The sequence below is a fragment of the Pleuronectes platessa genome, chromosome 11 (assembly GCF_947347685.1).
Source record: "Pleuronectes platessa chromosome 11, fPlePla1.1, whole genome shotgun sequence".
Lineage (NCBI taxonomy): Eukaryota > Metazoa > Chordata > Actinopteri > Pleuronectiformes > Pleuronectidae > Pleuronectes > Pleuronectes platessa.
In genome coordinates, this window is record NC_070636.1 from 6,392,895 (window position 1) to 6,412,180 (window position 19,286).

The window sequence follows — 19,286 nt, forward strand, 5'->3', positions numbered from 1 at the left end:
TTTTCAGATCCCAGTAACTTCATTCAAAGTAAAAGTGGTAAAATACTGAGTTAGAAGAAACTTTACTTTTTGTCAAAATGTACATAAACGTTTAGTTAAAAGTACTTGTTGTCAGTGTTGCAGTGAAAAGCCTGAATTAAGAAAGAATTTCTATCTATCTATCTATCTATCTACATATCTATCCATGTATCCATCTATCCATCCATCTATCTATACATCTATCCATCCATCTATCCGTCTGTCTGTCTGTCTGTCTGTCTGTCTGTCTGTCTGTCTTTCTGTACGTCCGTCCTTCCGACCTTCCATCCATCCAGTATCTATCTATGCTATCTTTCTATCTGTTTATCCATCTACAAAATATCTATCTTTCTATCTCTCTATCTCTCTATCTCTCTATCTATCTATCTATCTATCCATCTATCCATCCATCCATCTATCTATCTATCCGTCTATCTATCTATCCATCCATCCATCTATCTGCGCGTGTGTGAGTGCGAGAACTCGGCGAGGGGGAGTGTCGGAGGGGGCGTGTCAGCTGTCAGTGGTCACATGACCCGGAAGATGTGGGGCTTCATTCCCGTGTTGAACTGCTCTCAGCTGCTGAGCTTCTGTCCTCCGCAGTCCCGACCCTCCGTCATCCGCATCGCAACCCCCGACCCCCGGGAGAACCCTCCGCAGCGCACCATGTCGGGTAAGACACACCGGGGCCTCCGGCGACACTCACAGCCGCGGCACCGACACCGGAACACGGCCAGGCTGCACAGAGCGAACCGGTGCTGCACGAACTGTCCTCATCTCAGGAAATATCGCGAAATGTCCTGAACGCTGCAGAAACCTGGTGCTGGTGCTGCTGCTGCTGCTGCATGTGGTGTGAGACCAGGAGACCCGTTCACACTGTGCACCTCCCGCTGGGCTGGATTTACAGGTTTAATCAGGTTCGGTTCCGATGTGCGTGAGTTGATGAGTCGCTGCAGCGGTTTGGACCAAAGTAAAGTGCGTGATAAATACAAAATAAAGCACATCCGGTTATCATTTTTCAGAGTTAAACCCGATTCCAATGCGATTACTCCTGAGAAACACACTAGGTGTAAAAACCGTATTAAAATACAGTAAAGTATAACTAATATATATAAATAACACAAAAATATATAATAACGTTCCAACAACAATCAAGCGTCATTGATGATCCCCAAAATTTGTTCAACATTAATCTATTATTCAGTTTGTTTGAAAAATGTAAGAAAATTGTAATGTATCCAATAAAAAACTAAAATAAAAATCAGTTTAACTTCATTCAAAACAAAGAACAGCATCAAATCAAAACATTTTAGAGGCGGAAACCAGCAAATGTTTGGTTTATTCGCTTAAAAATAGTTACAAATGTTAAATTTGATATTATCTTAAAATCATTATCTTTAAGAGACGCCTGTTCGAAATACAGCTTTAAATTTCTTGGGTGCTTTGGTCTAATTACGAGTTTTTTAAACCTGCCTCTTTTTCATCTGTGTTGGTTTTGGGGCACATGAGAAAATGCGAATTCAGCCGAAATTTTAAAACCCTCCAGAAATCAAACTCCACCCCAATAAACTTGTAGACTCTGTTGTTTGGCCATTTTGACCGACCAACATGTACTTTTATTTTTTAAAGAATTCACCATGGACTTCCTCTTTAACGTGGAGCCCTTGAAGCAAATTGACAGTTTCTCTGTGGTGGACGTGCACTTCACTGTGTGGCCTCGAAGGATTTTTTTCACATGCAGTAAAAGGCTCGTTACATCACAGCATTAAAAGTATTTAGGGAAACGATGCTTATATTTCATGGTTTAGCTTTAAGTCATCTCTGCATTTTATATAGACTCAATTAGAATATATGAAAAATGCCTGTGTAGGTGGCTCCGGTTACTTCATTTTAATTTCAAAATCATTGCACTTGCTCCAGATAACATTATCACCATATGAATGTTAATGGATTGATTTTAAACTTAAATATTTGATTCAGTGATATCTTTAATGATGATATTGAAACGTGTCAGACCCAGACGTGCAGGAGTCATTAGGTTTCATGCAGCCACAGAACACATCACATGCTTCCTGTCCCACGACGCAGACCTATAGCTTTTGATAAACCAGTTTCCTTCAATAGAACCCCAGCAAACGTAGGACACTCCCACTCCGGGGTAGGTTTCCCAGAAGCCCCCTTGACAACACACGCATTCAGCCTGGTGAATGCTATCTGCTGGCTCCGGGCCTGGTTTTCACAGTGTGAGTCCCCTGCTGTTAATGTTAATGTATGCATGAGGACCCGTCAGACACTGAAGTCCACACAAAAGGCCTCGCAGATGAACTGGGTCTGGTGCAGTGGGTTCTACAGTAGATGGGAAGGAAAACGTGAGGATTTGAATCTGTTGTTTTATAGAGGAAAAGAAGAACTGTTGTTGATGTTATCACCGGCCGATTAATAAATCATCCATTGCTTTCACACTGGAGCACAGGAAGTGAGTCTGACGCTTGTGTGTTGTTTTCGTGATTCAAGCAGCAGTGTGCACCAAACTTTGGTTTTGTGTTACCATCTGTGGAGGAGGCTGTAAAAGCTTCAGAGTCTAATTATGGGTTATCTGGCTTTTCGTAAACTACTCTCCTTGTGGGCAGACAGGACGCCGACACTGTTTAACTCAGTAAAAGTTACTTTGAGTAAATTTGTCTGGTGTCACTTAACCATTTTAGTACAAATGAAAAAAAATATTTTAAATGTTTTTTTGTCCTTCATGATCGGGCCATATTTTCACCAAAAACCTCAGAAATGTAACTGATTGTTTGTTTCTGTTTGGTGATGAAATTAATTTTTTGACATGTTTTTTCTAGAAAAATTTTTACATATATGTAAAATCTCTCATGGCTGCATCATAATGACTGTACTGGACTGGATTTATTCATTTAAATCCGATTTTTATAGCTTCTTTCTTTACTTTAACATGTCAATTTGTTCATGTTCCCCAATCAGGCATCTACAGGCATAGTCCAGGTCACGGCTAATGCTTGTGTGTCTGTGTGTGTGTCCAGCAGACCAAGCCTTTGTGACGTTAGCCACGAACGACAGCTATGCCAAGGGAGCGATGGTTCTCGGGCAGTCGTTACGAAAGCACAACACAACCAAGAAGCTGGTTGCACTCATCGGGCCTCACGTTGCAGAACCCTGCAGGTAACGCACGTCAGTGACGCCGCCAGTGACTCATTCATCCAACTTTTAAAGTCATGTAAATCGTGTTTGTGTGTTTGTGTTTTTGTGTGTTGTAGAGACGCACTTGGCTCCATTTTCGATGAGGTGTGTGTGGTGGACGTCGTGGACTCGGGCGATGTGGCTCACCTGGCCCTGATGAAGCGTCCGGACCTGGGAGTGACATTCACCAAACTGCACTGCTGGACTCTCACACACTACAGCAAGTGTGTGTTCATGGACGCAGACACACTGGTGAGACACACACCTGGAAAAGGAGAAGAAGATTCCAGGTTTTAGACCCGAAATCCTCTCTCCGTGCGCTGACCTGATATTTCAGCTCCACATTTAGATGCAATGTGTTAAAAACATGTTTCTGAAACTTCATGTCAGAAAGTGAGTGACGTTCTTTGAATGTGTTCAGGTGCTGTCAAACATAGATGAACTCTTCGAGAGGGAGGAGCTCTCTGCTGCACCTGATCCCGGTTGGCCGGACTGCTTCAACTCGGGGGTTTTTGTCTTCAGACCGTCCAATGAGACGCACGAGAAGCTGCTGGCGTTCTGTGGGGAGAAGGGCAGCTTCGACGGTGAGACCCGGAACATTTTGTCCTTGTCTCTCTCTTTAACACGTCTTCAGAGGATTAGAAGAAAGGACAGAATGAGGAATAAAAAGCGTAACAAGTTTAATCCACAGTTTTAAATGACATTGGTGTTTGTGTGTGTGATTGGTGTTGTGTGTGTGTGTGTGTGTGTGTGTGTGTGTGTGTGTGTGTGTGTGTGTGTGTGTGTGTGTGTGTGTGTGTGTGTGTGTGTGTGTGTGTGTGTGTGTGTGTGTGTGTGTGTGTGTGTGTGTGTGTGTGTGTGTGTCGGATCTCAATCATACAGTCGGTCTGTGGAGGAACCTTTTGAAACGTGGCAGCCACTAACCCACTGATCAGTTACTTTAAGCTGCATCCTCTCGTAGCAATGCTGTTTGTCAGGGAGGTTCACAGAGTGTGTGTGTGAAAGGAAGCACTGATCACGGATAACTAGACAATGTGTGTACGTGTGTGTGCGTGTATTTAAACCATCTGGATGTGTAATGTAGTGAGTCACATTGGATTCCAACAGCCAAACAATCACACCTCCTTGCAGCGTTGTTTTGCTCTAATGAACCATGATAACCGTCTGTGTGTGTGTGTTTGTGTGTTTGTGTGTGTTTGTGTGTCCGCAGGTGGAGACCAGGGGGTTCTCAACAGTTTCTTTAACACCTGGGCGACAGCGGATATTTCTAAACACCTCCCCTTCATCTACAACCTCAGCAGTGTCTCCATCTACTCCTACCTGCCAGCTTTCAAAGAGTCAGTACACACACACACACACACACACATACACACAGGTGCTCCCTCTCTCCTTTCTTTCTCACACTCTTCTTGTCATCTCACAGTCTTGCCACCTGTTTTTTTGTTTTGGACAGATACGGGCGTAACGCGAAGGTGTTGCACTTCCTGGGCAAGGTGAAGCCGTGGAACTACTCCTATGATGCTCAGAAGGGCGAGGTCCGAGGCCACGCCCTCACGCCTGACCAGGGCCAGCTCCACCCGGACTACCTGCTCCTGTGGTGGCAGCTGTACTCCAAGTCCGTGATGCCTGTGCTGCAGCAGGCCTACGGGGAGACGCCCTTCAACAGCGGCTTAACAGAGGAGAGCGAGAACGTACGTCGGCGCTCCTGGTGTGAAAAGAAGAGTGTTCTGGTTTTAGGCGTGGTTGTGGCCACTGTGCGTCTGTTGAAACATAAATGGGCGATTTTTTTTTTTCCCCCGTGAAAGTGTGTGTTTATGGGGTAAATCTCAAATCACTCGGTGAATCTGTTGTGTGGTTACTGCCACATATCGAAGCTTTAAGCGTTTTCAAGCTCCAGATTAAAATGCTGGACAAGTAAGAGTTGATTGGTTCCACATTCCACTGCACCGGTCGGTTGCCAAAGAGTCGTGGCAGCCCTGGAGCACAAAGGACGCCAGGCTGGCAACTACCAACTCAGTAGCGGGGCCAGTTGCCATGTTGACTGTGGTAACGACACTGTGGTGAAATAGTAGTGAGTCAAACACGGAGATTGATTGTGTCCCCAGAACCTGCATTTGCCTCAAGGCTGTGTCTCATTGTGTCACGCTGACATGTTTATACAGAGCGCCCTGTGTTTGTGGAGAGACTTTTTCTGCCTCCACACAGGTGACGTTGTGTTTTCAGGTTGTGCGTCTGTCCCACTCTCCTGGACAGGACATCTCAGGGACATCTGTGGCTCAAATGTTCACTTATTTTTGGTAAAAGGTCACCGGGACCTCCATAAAACACAGTTTGGACACTCAATCTACAGCAAATGTCACATAAAAAAACATATGTGTGGTTGTAAACTGTGACACTGTGACACTGTGCCAAGTAGAATGGCCCTCGATGGTTTCAAACCACATTTGGATCGGCACCGAATTACACTGGCTCATAAATATCAGTTCCTTTAACATTTGTTTCATCAGGATTACTCACGAATGCTTCTTCTGGGAAATTGTCTGTAAATGCCTTGAAGTTCTAGAGAAATCTGGATCCACCCTTTTGTTTGAATCTTTGCCAAAATGTAACGGTTTCTTTCCCGGTCCCATCTCGTTTGGTGGAAATCATTTTAGCCGTTTCTTTTGCGTAATCCTCCTGGCAGTCAGACAAACCCGTCCACAGAGGTGAAAACATAACCTCCTAGGTGGAGTTATCACTGTGTGATCACTGTGGCGGTTACACAACGATGACACACTGGATTTCCCCAAATTTCTCTCGGGTCGGTTGTTTCAAAGACGTCTCTCTGATGCAACCGGAAGTCGGTGAAGTTACACAGCAGCACCTGCCTGAAGTTTACTGACAGGAGGTAAAATTTTTATCAAATCAGACCAGGTTCTGCAAATGCACCAACGCCTCTCAGAATTTCATAAGCTGTGTCTCAGTTCGGGGGCCACGTCCCTCAGAGGCTGCGTTTGAAGGCCGAATACGTCACAGCTGCACAACTAGACTGTCCCAATTCGAAGGCTCCTCCAAATGAAGTATGTAGAATATTGTGGCTTCACTTTTCTCAATGGGGAGAATTAGAGTCCATGCAGAATGTACGTCACTAAGGTTTAAAGTCCTGTTTTGTTGTAAAGCCATGGTTTAAAAAAACAAACTACATCTAAGTGTAATTTGGATGCTTGAAGCCTCTCTCCACCTCCACTGAAAATACACTATATGGGAATTAGAGACAAAATGTACAGTAGTTATTAACCGTTTTGAGATTTTTAATTCATATATTCTGGATTTGTCTCTTAGGGAGAAAGTGTAGATGTCATTGTAAATTAAAACACTAAGCAGAACCATTTTATAATGAGTCAGGAGGGGATTTGATCTGCTCGGCTGTTGTTCACTTGTTGAGTTTGTGTCTCTTATCTGCGAGTGTCATAAAAAGTCTTGTTGCACTTTGACCCGTCCAATGAAACGCCTGCACACAACATTTGTGTCTCGAGGGGAAGAAAAGAGCAAATTCCCCCAGTGAGGAACCTCTGGCTGAGTGAAAGCCTTGCATGGCTGGACCTGGGGGAAAACCAGTCCTTATAAAGTATTGCTCTGGCTTTATTTAAGGATTCATTCATTCTCTCTCTCTCTCTCTCTCTTTCCGTCTGTCTGTCACACAGGGTCAGCTTCAGGAGGATGTGAGCGCACAGCCGGAGGCCTCCGCTCCTCCTCCACAGAAGGTTTCCTCAGAGGTGAGGAAGCAGCGCTGGGAAGCCGGCCAGATCGACTACATGGGCGACGACTCCTTCGCCAACATAGAGCGGAAGCTGGACTCCTTCTTGAAGTAGCGGCCGTGGAGAGAGAGAACGAGAGAGCGAGAGAGAGAGAGCACTGTGTGAAGCTCTGTGGGGGCGGAGGTATAACCACTGCTCAGCTCAGTCGCAAGTGGCTGAACGAACCTTCGGCCTCACTCTCTGCATCCTGTCAGTGTGTGTGTGCGTGTGTGTGTGTGAATGACAGAGTTGACCTGTGACCCAGTTTCTCGTGCACTCTGTAACATTCATTTATTTCTCTTTAAAGTCACGTTTGACATTTTGGAGGACGCGCTTATTCAATTTGCATGCTTGCACAGAGATGAATTTAAAAAGATGATGCCACCCACATTTCTTCATGTTGAAATATGAAAGAAGCTTAGAATAGAGAGAGAAACCAGGAAAACCTCAGCACTGTGCATTACTCAATGATTTGGTCATTACGTGAACCTGAATTTAACAAATCAAATTTCATAATTCTAACATTAACTGACTGTGGGTGACATCCTCCTGTCCTCTCACACGTTCTCTAATCACAGAACTTTATTTTCTGCACAGATGACAAAAGTCTGCAGCAAGTTCTCAATCTGAACGTTGCTTTGGACCCTGGCTCATATTCGTTACAGCTCCGCTTGTTGATGCACTTTCCTGCTGAGGGAGGTAAAAAACCTGTGGAAACCACACGCGACCGGATTACCAAGCTGGGTATGAAGGAAACATCCAGGTTCTGTGCAAAGGTAGCACCCACCAGCCCCTCTAAACAGCCCTGATACAACTGCTGTTGTATTTTGGGGTTTAATTTGTATGAAAACTTAAAGTGTGTAGAATGTGTTGTTTCTTGGCCGTACACAGCAGCTTCCTGTGACTGATGACAACTGATGGAGGCAACATTAGCACTTGTTAAATGAATAATTTTCATTGATACACTTAATTTGGTTTAAACGACACAACTTCATAGCTGTTGGTTGGTGGATTTTGTCGCCTTTTGGACGGAGCTGTTTCCAGTCACCTAATTTATCCTCTCGATCACAGAGTCCCCAAAATGTCAAACTCTTCCTTTTAAAGAGTTATCGTGCATCCGATGGATTCATAGTCCCGAGTCTTCCAAACCTGTGGAAACTTCCAGCAACAACAGAGACACAACACTGGTTCAAGTCTGTCACTAAGTTGTTTCTGGATTTTTACCACAACTCCTGTAATAAATCTCTACCTGAACCACTTTGGAGGAAATATGCAGCAGCTGGCTCACCCTCCTCTTTTCTCAGCCAGCTACAGAGATCTCACTTCAGTCCGACAGCGTTCACCTCCCGAGGTCACAGATCCCCGTCTGTGCCTTGAGACGCTCTGTATCGTGTTAGCTTCTCCAGGCCTGTTGTGTTGTGTTTGCATGGCACGGTGTTCAAAGCGTGGTCGGTGATGTCGTCAGTTGTTTTTATTTAATGCGTTTGTGTCTCCTGCATGTTACATCCTCCACCTCCGTGTATCTTTGTGCCATCACCCGGGTTTCATCACTTCCTGTGTGTCGTATTAACCAGCTGCCTTATTGCCTCTCACTGTTTAATGTACTCATCCACTGTCACTGCTGCTAGTAGCACAACAGACGGACTTTGTTGAGGCCCGGCTTTCCTGTTACCTCCTCTACTCCACGTGTGCTCGTTCACAAATCTGCTCCAACAATAAAGAACATTCACTCATTTCTCTTATACACCTTCCTACAAGATGCAGAATTAAGTCTGTATGTGATCATATTTATCTGGTTTGATAAATCCTGGCCAGCACACTGGTGGAAGTATAACATGAAGTAGTCCTGTTCCCCAGCTGTTTACTGACCACCCCTGTTAAAGTGCTAATAAAGAAATGTTAAAAATTTGACTCCACGCTTCCTGTCATGTTTCATTTTAAGTATCACGATTTCAGGTTTTCTCCGCTCACATTGGGATTTTTCAGTTTATTTTATGAATATGATATATCAAGAACATCCTCCAGAGAATCCTTCGTCTTGTGAACACTAAAGAAACACCTTGAGGGAAATGTTCACATGGACTCAAAGATAAACCGATCTTGTTGGTGGAAGGTAAATGTCACTTGAAGCTCACAAACCCCCATTTTTGCCTTGTAAGTGCTTTATCTTAAGTGCAGCTTGAGAGAATCATTTCAAATTTGGCACACAGGTTCACTGAGACACGCAGATTATATAATTAGATGTGTGTGTGTGTGGTCAAAGGTCAAAGTCACGGTGTCATAACAAAACATGTTTTTGGCATCTCTAACATGATACCCCAAGTCTGCCTTCAAGGGATTTCTTCAAACATTTACCAGCTGTCCCTTTGACTCAACGATGAACTGATTAGATAGAATGTATCTACGGTCAGGTCAACAGTCACAGTGACCTCCTGTGAGTGTGGAATGAAAAAACAGTTCGGACTGAAACGACCCTGGTGGTATGACGGGAGTACTGCGTGTCGGGCTGCAGCTAATTGATTTGATTTGAGCCCACGATGGGTTTTTAACATTACACGTTTTATCCAACTGACAAACTAAGACGTTGAGTTTACAATAACAAACGTTAGTGAACAAGAACAAATCGTGACTCATTAAATAAAAACAGAACTTAGAAACATTAATGAGCAACTGTAAAAAAAACAATAAAACCTTTCAAAATGTCCGACACCAGAGTGAACAGTTTGTGTCGTCTCCATGTTAATGTTCAGGTCCAGCATCGGACTCCTACAGCTCCATCAGAGCTCTGATGTCGTCGATGGGAGACAATTTACTTTCGGTGCTTGTGGAGCCAAACGCCTTCTCCACCAGGTCCTGCTTCTGCCTCTGGATCTTCACCATGTTCTCCTCGACTGAACTCTTCACAATAAACTGCAGCAACACACACAATGTTCCATGGTGAGTGAACTTTCCTGCGTACCCATCTCTAATATAGAACTGATATGTATACAAGAAATCATTTAAAAATACTAACACTAAACACTAAACACTTAACTTTCAGTGCAAACCCTAAAACAACTTCACTAACACACATGCAGTCTGTGGCTTTCTGACCTTGGTGACGACGACTTTCTTCTTCTGGCCCAGACGGTGGCAGCGGTCGATACACTGCTCCTCGGTGGCTGGGTTCCAGGCCTACAACACATTCAATCACACAGGCACGATTCAGACCACAGACATTTCATGGACCACTTAGGATCCCTACAACCACACAATCAATCGGTTCTTACGGACTGTGGTACTTACAGGGTCCATGAGGAAAACTCGAGAGGCGGCGGTCAAGTTGAGCCCCACCCCCCCAGCTTTGAGTGACAGCAGCATGATGGCGGGGCCGTCGGCAGCGGAGCTCTGAAACTCCCGGATCACCTGGGTCCTCTTCTTTTGGCTCATGGCGCCGTCGAAACGCACAAAAGTGAAACCGTGCTCTCTGGGGAAGAGGGAAGAGGACGAAGATTAGAGAAAAGTATATTTTTAAACCACTAACCATTTTCCACCACAATAACGGGTGGGTGTTACCTGAGTGGAGTCTCCAGTATGGTGAGGAAACGCGTAAACTGAGAGACGACCAAACTTTTAATGCTGCTGTCTTCACTTCGCAGCCTGAGCAGGTTTCCCATCAGCGCCTGCACCTGCAGAGACACAAACAAACAACACTGATGTCAAATGGAAACCTACATGTCCATTTTGAGTCGCTGTCACACTGCCAACGTGAATATGTATCTCCTGACGTCTGAGTAGAGAAGTAGGGAAAGAGTCACAAACGCTACCAGGATCTTAAGTACAAACACCTGAGGCCTTTTGAGTGTGTATGAAATGAAGGTTTGTATTTTATTTTCAATTAGGGGGATTTAAAAACAAACTTTTGAGACATTTTGAATCCTCCCTGCTGATGTTGATCATGTTAAAGGAAGCAAAATAGAAAATATTGATTAAATAAAGGGAATCATTTCCTGTACTAATAAATACATCACTTAATAAATATGGTGAGCAATTTTTGTTAGATATACTGTTGAGATACAAAATTAACTGATTTCTAGGCCACTTTTTTTTAAACTTTTAAAAGAATTTCCTGCATTTTTCCTAGTCTACAGATTTTTTTTTATCATTATCTGTTAGGTCTTTTGAGCCGCGTACCTTTGAGCTTGTCCTCCACCTCTCAGAATTCATACTGTTCTCTTCTTCCATTTCCTCCTGTGGAAACTCCACAAGCTCCTTGGTCTTGATCTCACTTCGACAGAGAGGACAACGCGCCGTCTCCTAAATGCACATGTACAGAAGTTAACAGCTAAATAATCACTTTTAGTTCAGCGTTAACTTGTTTTTTCAATCCCCACCACTTGTACCTTCTCGGTGCTGATGACCTGGGCGATGCAGGGCCGGCAGTAAACATGTGCGCAGTGTGTGATGACGGGGAGGCGGACCGAGTCCAGACACACAGAGCACTCCTCGTCGGAGCCGCTGGCCAACACCAACCGCAGCTTCTCGATCAGACGCTCCCGCAGCTCTGTGGGCGTCGCTGCAGCACCTACACACAAAGTGACAGAAGGAATATTTGATTCATACGACTTCAGGAGAGAAATCTTTCTGAAATCTGCATTAAAACAGAGAAACTAACAATTTCAACACAGCACACAGTGAATTAAATATAGTGGAAAAAAGAGAAAAGGGAGCTTTTACCTAAATCTGAGCAAACCTTCGCCAGCAGATCAGGGTGGCAGCAGTGTTGTCGAAGCCTCATCAGGATGGCCAACACATCAGCATAGTTCCTCAGCACTGAGCCCTCTGCTACATATCTACACACAAACACACAACGTTTTACAAAACAATATATTAATACTATCATATTCAAAATGCATTCATCCACAGCCACGTCTTTATTCTTTGCAAGTTCATTCCTTACTAACATGCTGTCTTCAAACATGCACACACAAACACACAAACAAACACACAAACACACACCTGCCGATGGTGTTTCTTCCTTCGTTGCGTGCCAGCTCGTACTCCTCTCTTTCTTGCTGGCTCAGTTCCACCTGCTCCACGTAGACAGTCTTTTCAGGCAGGGACACCAGGGGGCGCCCATTCGCCTCACTGCTCTTGGTCCGCCGCAGGGTGATGAACTTCACCAGGGTCTGAAGGTTCCTGCACACAGCATCAGTTTCCTAAGTTTAAAAATATTTGATTGGGCTCCACTCGCTTCTGGTCGTTACTGGCAACTATGGGTTTAAATTTTAATGTTATAAATGAATAAGATTTGTATGAGAGAAAGATGCACCACGGCAATAACTTAGAGTAAATGGCTCCATCTGTAGTGTGGAGTACTATCCTGAAGCAATGTAATAAACAGTATGAAGGAGCACTCACTGCAGGCCGTCCCTGTCTCCCTGAGTCGTGGGTCTCTGGATCACTCGGTTCCACCACTCTCGCACATCGAATGGCTTCAGACGCAGGAAAGCCACCAGCATCCACAGGTCTTTCACACTGTTCTGGATCGGAGTACCTGGAGCATTTTATGGCGTTTGAAAAGAATACAAATATAAAAAATGACAGAGAGAGAAAGAGAAATCAAGAGAAGTTATCTCTTGTTTGTAGTGATCCATTTGACTGAACCTCACACACAATCAGTATAAACGGTTTCCACTGTTTATGAATAGATGAGGAACAATAATCCTCATAAGCCTCCATGTTTACAGGCTGGTGTACCTGAAAGAATCCAGCGGCGTTCAGCCTTCAGGTCCAACACGGCTTTACTCATCTGTGTGTTTGGGTTTCTTATGATGTGTCCTTCATCCAGCACGACCCTCAGCCAACTGATCCCGTGGAGGGGACTCTTATTCTGAAAGAGACACAAATGCTGATCTCTAACTGAACTGAATTGAAACATATACTTCAGATGCACGACAGACATTCAATTACCACTGGATAACTGTGCTTATCAAAAGGAATTATTGAACAGTTTCTCTCCAGTGACTCTTCTGTGACAACATGTTGCGCCCACTGACAAACAAAGGATTCACATACGGCAAAGTCAGCAGACAGAACGTTGTAGGTGGTGATCACCACATCCTGGGAGGACAAAAACTTCTTGCTCCTGTTGCGCTCCGAGCCGTAATACAGATACACGTTGAGCTTCACATTGGGATGCACGTGCTGCTCAAACTGCTCCTGCACTCACACACAAAAGACAGAGGAAGAAAAGAGGACACATGACTCTTCATGACTGAGAATGCAGCTGGTGATTCATTGCAGCTCTTTGCTGAGAAGCTAGTTTTTCCTCTTCAGCTTGTCCACAAGTTAAATAACAGGTCAGGCTGCGAAAAATGATTATTTTCATTTAAAATTACTCTCCAAATGTTTTTCTATAATTGTCTGTATATGCCAATTACAACTAGCAGTTATAAAATTGCATGTTTTATCCTCTCATAAGTCCAAAAGTCAAATATTTACAATTCACTGTTCGACTGTGAATTGAAAAATGCAAGGATCAAGTCCCTGCATTTAAAAAGCCGCAGATTAATTTTTAGTGGACAACTGATCAATTGATAGATTCAAGGTATCGGTTCTAAATTTGTGAGTAAAGTGCCTGTGTGTGTTGTTGTGTGAGGCTGTGTTCTTACCAGCCAGTTGCTGAGCACAGAGAGTGGACAGATGATGAGAGTTGTTCTTGTTGATAAGTCATCTGCACTTTGAGGGAGGAAGGATTCCAAACCTGCAGGAATAAAAACACACACAGACATCTCCAAGAGTTCAACTTTCCCTCCACTAAATTAAAATCACGTAAAAACATTATATTAGAACTCACCGGCTGTGGGACTGGCCTTGTTGGCAGTTTTCTTTTTCTTCGGGGCTGTGTCTGACGCGGCACCACCGAGCGCTGCCGCGAAGTCCAGATCCTCCTGCAGTACTGGGGCCACTGCATTTCAGGCACAACACATTACAGTGATTTAGAATCGTACTTTCACACAGAAGCTCTATATATTTGGCTGTATTTGTGTTTTCTTTTTATTTAATGTTTTAATTTACAAGACTGTGGCTAAACTGTAAAATTTCAAGCCTCAACTCTTTGTCATAAGGGTTTGATAACAACATCTTAAGATCATCGCCTATTGTGTTTATATAAATCGGCTGATATACCGGTATTAGAAATGTATTAAATCCTTAATATTGTTATCCCCCTACCCCCCCCCAACAATCTATATTAGTCAATAAAGTAAAACAACAGTATTAAGTGAAACCTTCTAAGCAAAATAAAAATCCAAAACTAAAATTCCCTGTTGACATAAAGCCTTGAACATGCATATATGTTAGTAAACATGTACAAAATGTGTATCGCACCTTTACTGGGCTTTCGCTTGGTGGCTTTCATCTTTCCTTTGCTAGCACCTGCAAATGGAGAAGTCCAGTAGAAATATATATTCAGGAGAAAAGTGCTTAAACCATCCAGACAAACACTCAGAGGGGAAAAAGAGTAAGACATATGGAGTTCAGTGTCAGTTTGTTACTTTTCTCAGACTCACTCGTTCTCTCCACGATGTCCGGTATATCAGCACAGATCCCCCCCGCCTGAGGACTGACGTATACAAGAACATCCCCTCATTCAGTTATGTCGCAATAAACACAGGGCTCAATACATTGTTACATCTCACAGAGCAGGTGTGAAAATGTTAAATAGATGGAGAAATGAGCAACAATTTTTATTATAACAGTGATGATATCATGCCAGTGTGTCATATTCAATTTTAAACACACTTACAGGTCTGAGCTCCTTCCTGCTCCATCAGTTGCGTTGCTGTTCCCTGAAACAAACCCACATCACCTCTGTGGTTAGAGCTCTTCTGCTGCTTTCTTACATGTAAGTTTGAGGGATGAAGGAATCAGTAGATCTGCAGCAGCAAATCGATGTGAAGTGTTGTTTACCTTCTAGTTTGGAGAACATCTGGGGTTTGGTTTTAGCTGTGAAGGGTGAGGACCCCTTCTCCTGCAGAAATGTAAACAAACACTTTATAACGGTGTACAACAAGTCGGTCTGCAAACTCACAGAAAAGGACATAGGCCGTGTACATCTGTCCTGAGAAATCGGATTATAAGAGGACAGCTCTAAGTTCGTCTGGCATTACAGTACGCCCCCAGAGCTTGTGTGTTGGCACACGTACATTGAGCTGACCACTTCTGATCGCATCCCTCAGGACAGTTGTTAGTTCCAGATCTGAACGAGGTCATGTTCAACACAGCTCCACTTACACATCTCTCCACAGGCAGGGGCTTTCCATTGTGAAAGTTGGTGAGGATCAGAGCAATGGTTGTCAGAGTTTTACCCTGAAAGACACAAGGACGGGTTTTCAGATACAGTGTGTGTGTGTGTGTGTGTGTGTGTGTGTGTGTGTGTGTGTGTGTGTGTGTGTGTGTGTGTGTGTGTGTGTGTTGTGTTTGCGTGTTCGTATGAGAGACCCACCAGTCCCATGTCATCTGCCAGTATTCCTCCACGAACCCTCTCTGGTATTTCTTTGGCAGAGAAACATGTGAGCGTGTTGTAGTACAGCTCCCCTGTCTTCTTCCAGAAGGGCGGCAGCGTCGATTTGTTTTCTCGAGCACACATCCAGGACAGGGCCTGTCTCTGGTGCGGCAGGAGAGGAGTGACCACAGACTGCAGAGAAAGACGCAGAGACACGGACAATGTGTTGAATGTACAGGAAAATCTGATTCCACAGCATTAACAGAAACACAGACTCTTGGATATTGTTTTCCATTTTGTGAATCAAGGTTGAAAATAATATAAAAAAATAAGAAACACAAATAAATATCATTTGTTTTTGACATAATTGTTTTGAGAATAGTATGAAATACAAAGATGCACAGATTCATAAATTAAATATCTTGTACGCACCTCAACAGCTTCTTTCTCGCCGTCTTTACTGTCCATCAGATCTTCAAACAGATTATCAAATGCATTCTTCAGCTGAAAGAAAAAAAATATGCGTAAAAACATTATTTAATCCTCTGTCATGACTGCAAATTTGTCTCTTACCTTCATTTTAGAATGGAATTTATACACAATCAAATGATGAACAATGACTTCTCTAAATAGACATCATTCACTGACTTTGAGTGGGGCCATTTTCATTCTCACTCTAAATGAAAACCTATTAAACCCAAAAGACTTAATGGCCTAGTCTAGATGCAGAGGGAGCTGCTGCTTTGTAAAAGTTTTATCGTGTCGCTTTAATTTTAAGGAAACAATAAACCTGATTCTATTATAAAAAACTGCGACATCAAGAAAAGAGGAAGGATGTTGCCCAATTGTTTTTCTTAGATACGTTTAGATTACCGTTTCCATTAATTACAAATATTTCATTAAATGTATAAAGTTTATGCTATATACCTTTATGAATTGAAATTGAGTAGCTTACCTCTTTTGCAGTTAGTGGGATGGTCAAACCTTTCTTAGATGCACTTGATGTTTGACTTGCCCCTGAAATCAAACACATGCAGGTAAACACAAGGTTGTGATGTGGCTGATATTTGTGATACAACACAAGCTGCTCTCAGACAAGCACTGGACTCAGATGCAGCTCCTACGTATCTCATGCTGAAAAAACAGTTTCATGCACGTGGAAGACACTGACAAAGACGTCAAGAGAGAAAAAGACAGTCTGGGTAAACTCGGTAGCCAATTCTCTGGATTTTACCCGGAGGCCATGTCTGAAAGCGCTTATCATGGGCTACGTGCATCAGTGTGAAGTGGTTTTCCACCAGGAGGCGAGTTAGGTTGGATACCTGTTGGTTTGCTTGTACCTGTGGTCAGTCTAAATCCACGGCGTGCCATCGATTCAATCACGGCATCTTTGTTCTCCTCTCCCCCCCAGAACGACAGCATCACTGGCATATTGTACTGGTTCTTTGTGCCCGAGTACACCACCCTGACACAGCAGAGACACCAGCAATGAGACAAACACACAAACACAAGCCCGCAGGTGCTCAGTTCGCACCGGTGCAGGAGAAGGAACGAATGACTGTATTGAAAATAATCTTAATAAGCAGTGATCTAGAAAATCAAATGTCAAAGCCGTAATGTTTGCTTCAATTCAGGGTTAGTCAGGTGTTAGTGTGGAATTTCAAATGTAGATTTGACACCTGACAGGCCAGTAACCATCTACTACTCACCCCTCTACTTTAGCCATGTTATTGTCCATGACGTATGCCATAGCTGCTGCCAGCTCCCTCTTGATGTGTCCCACCTGGCTGCCATAAATGTTGGCGACCATCACTGCGTTACGGTCGTATGGATTGTGTGGCTCACGCACTAAGCCGACCATTTCCCCCTGATTCACCTGTACAGAGAAATATTCAGTAAGTTCAAATTTTTAAGTGTAGCACCTTTCAAGGAGCAAAGACACAAAATGCTTCAAAAAAGCAAGATTGTTGAAAATCAAAATGGTATAAGAACGAGACGATAAACACGCAGCACGATTAGAGAACTAGACAGTGGAAGAGTGGACCGGGGGCACTTTCAAGGAATGAGTAGTACCCCTAAGAGGCAGAGGAGCTGAGAGAGGGAGGGAACATAGGATAAAGGGATGAATGGATGGAAAATGGAAGGGTAAGTGTGGGTCGAGAAATATGAGACAAACAGAGCATGATGGGTTGACCAGGTACATGTAAGTCAGAAGTACTAAGTGACCAGCTGGTGATGTAGAAGCAGGTCAGAGATGTGTACGCAGGTGCCGGACCATGCAGTGCATCTATCTGTTCGAACCTTAAAATGAATCCTGCACTTAATTGGGAGCCTGTGTAGAGAAGATAGGACGAGTGGGACGAGGGGTCTGATCAGCCGCCTTGTAGCAGCGTTCTGGACCACCAGTGAGAGGTGTAAAGGTAATGTTTCATCCAGAGGATGTCAGCTGAGCGGCCGGTCCTAAATATGTGGCGCAGTGAAAACAACGTGGCCCAGATCGCCTCTGAAAGGGAGTGATTGGATCTCAGGATGCATTGAGGACACAATTGGCTGCGTTCAAACCTGAACTTAGAGCTGACTACATGTGATCGGATCAGGACGGGTGTCAGATTGTTTTGGGGGTTTGATTTTGAGTTGCTGCTGAGACACCGTGAAGTAGCATCACGTCACTAACTCCTTGCAAAGTTGATGTTCTGTCTCCATTTGTGAAATCAGTGTAGTGGATGTACTGATCCTCACCACCCCTGTGTAAAACCGGAGGCCGACCACGGTGCCCTGCAGGTATCCAAACAGCACGCTGCCGTCGGCGTCCGGCTCCTCGGCCGCCGCGGCTCTGATGGCCTGGGAGAGGGTCTCTGTGTCGGACTCATGGGGGTCTGAGAAGAGGTCGCTGTCTGTGTAACTGCCCCAATGCATGTCCCACCTGGGGAAGTTCATCTGGACACCTGGAGAGGACACTGAGACAGAAAGAGGGACGTGATTTTGGACAGGCAGCAGCAGAGATCAGCTGTCACGACGACCACCCCACCGTTTCAGGGATGGAGCTGTGGGATCCAACGACAGGAAACATCCAGGAACAAAAAACTTTACAACACAGGAAGCAGGAAACGTTTAGGCAGGTGCACACTTTATAACTTTCAGGATTTGTAGCTGCAGAAAACTAGCATCGCCTAACAATGACTGAATAACCAGGCACCCGAAGTCAACTGGTCCAGTGGCCCGAGCGTTGACATGAACCAGTTAGCCAGTAACGGCTCGAGCCTGCGTGACGGTTGGAGTTGTTAGCATTAGCTAGCGGTTTGATGTAACGTTGGTAAATGTGTTAGCTAAGTTAATCCTGCGCTGTTTGGTCTGATGCCGCGTTCTCACGCACGCAGCTGCACACAAAGTCTACGCGTGGTTTCGCTGTTATTCGACCGGTCGTTCTTACTGTGTTCTCCTCTGTGTCGTAGTTTGTTTATTTCTGCTGTTTGAGCTTCTTTCTCTCTGTTGCCCTCGTATCCAGGAGTCAGCTGCAGTTAGTCTGCCACTTCCGGTAGCAGCCTTCAGAATAAAATCTAATCCATGACATGTTTGAAATGATACAAACTACAAATTATTTGTTTATGCGTCTGTATATAGATTTTTTTTAAAACAACATAAAAACAAAACGTGTCTCGTCTTTAAGGATGTATTGTTAATGGTATATTTGTATCCCATAGCTTCTGGTAGTCATGGCGAGTAAAATATTACTAACTTCAAGTGAAAAAAATCACCAAACGCAAAATGTATTTCTGTTATAAATCAACACAACATAAAAGCTAGTA

At 44.0% G+C, this 19,286-nt stretch overlaps 2 protein-coding genes and 1 long non-coding RNA gene across 7 annotated transcripts; 1 reads left to right on the forward strand and 2 right to left on the reverse strand.

The window, feature by feature from the left end:
- Window positions 1–561: 561 nt before the first annotated feature.
- LOC128451381 (glycogenin-1) lies at window positions 562–8,903 on the forward strand. Its single transcript, XM_053435191.1, has 7 exons — window positions 562–691; window positions 3,063–3,198; window positions 3,294–3,468; window positions 3,638–3,800; window positions 4,427–4,553; window positions 4,670–4,907; window positions 6,900–8,903. The coding sequence occupies exons 1-7, from the start codon at window positions 562–564 to the stop codon at window positions 7,065–7,067; spliced, it is 1,137 nt and encodes a 378-aa protein (XP_053291166.1). The 3' UTR covers window positions 7,068–8,903.
- On the reverse strand, window positions 748–3,919 carry LOC128451382 (uncharacterized). 2 transcript variants are annotated; one of them, XR_008340097.1, is made up of 3 exons: window positions 3,690–3,919; window positions 3,364–3,481; window positions 748–968 (listed from the first exon to the last, which is right to left on the reverse strand). It is a non-coding gene; the product is annotated as an uncharacterized LOC128451382 (long non-coding RNA). The 2 variants fall into 2 exon arrangements; XR_008340096.1 differs by lacking the exon at window positions 748–968 and adding an exon at window positions 2,075–2,364.
- hltf (helicase-like transcription factor) lies at window positions 7,326–19,068 on the reverse strand. Of its 4 annotated transcripts, XM_053435180.1 has the most exons (26): window positions 18,911–18,974; window positions 18,509–18,564; window positions 18,220–18,437; window positions 17,190–17,356; window positions 16,803–16,945; window positions 16,436–16,497; window positions 15,913–15,984; window positions 15,481–15,672; window positions 15,270–15,344; window positions 14,946–15,006; window positions 14,782–14,824; window positions 14,531–14,598; window positions 14,364–14,411; window positions 13,831–13,941; window positions 13,646–13,737; window positions 13,050–13,193; window positions 12,732–12,864; window positions 12,393–12,528; window positions 11,991–12,170; window positions 11,709–11,824; window positions 11,375–11,556; window positions 11,166–11,288; window positions 10,548–10,660; window positions 10,278–10,458; window positions 10,086–10,166; window positions 7,326–9,902 (listed from the first exon to the last, which is right to left on the reverse strand). In XM_053435180.1, the coding sequence occupies exons 3-26, from the start codon at window positions 18,415–18,417 to the stop codon at window positions 9,759–9,761; spliced, it is 2,865 nt and encodes a 954-aa protein (XP_053291155.1). In that variant the 5' UTR covers window positions 18,418–18,437; window positions 18,509–18,564; window positions 18,911–18,974; the 3' UTR covers window positions 7,326–9,758. The 4 variants fall into 4 exon arrangements, with proteins under 4 accessions (XP_053291155.1, XP_053291154.1, XP_053291153.1 ...); XM_053435179.1 differs by lacking the exon at window positions 18,509–18,564 and having other exon boundaries at window positions 16,821–16,945; window positions 18,911–19,068; XM_053435178.1 differs by lacking the exon at window positions 18,509–18,564 and having other exon boundaries at window positions 14,546–14,598; window positions 18,911–19,068.
- Between the last annotated feature and the right edge of the window lie 218 nt (window positions 19,069–19,286).

Excerpts from the sequence above, each read along its gene's own strand:
- LOC128451381 (XM_053435191.1), top strand. The coding sequence starts at position 562 with ATGTGGGGCTTCATTCCCGTGTTGAACTGCTCTCAGCTGCTGAGCTTC. Across the intron at positions 3,199-3,293 it reads CACGTTGCAGAACCCTGCAG|AGACGCACTTGGCTCCATTT; the intron begins GTAACGCACGTC and ends TGTGTGTTGTAG. Across the intron at positions 3,801-4,426 it reads GGAGAAGGGCAGCTTCGACG|GTGGAGACCAGGGGGTTCTC; the intron begins GTGAGACCCGGA and ends GTGTGTCCGCAG.
- hltf (XM_053435177.1), bottom strand. Across the intron at positions 16,498-16,802 it reads AGGTACAAGCAAACCAACAG|GGGCAAGTCAAACATCAAGT; the intron begins GTATCCAACCTA and ends GTTTGATTTCAG. Across the intron at positions 13,194-13,645 it reads CTGTGCTCAGCAACTGGCTG|GAGCAGTTTGAGCAGCACGT; the intron begins GTAAGAACACAG and ends GTGTGAGTGCAG.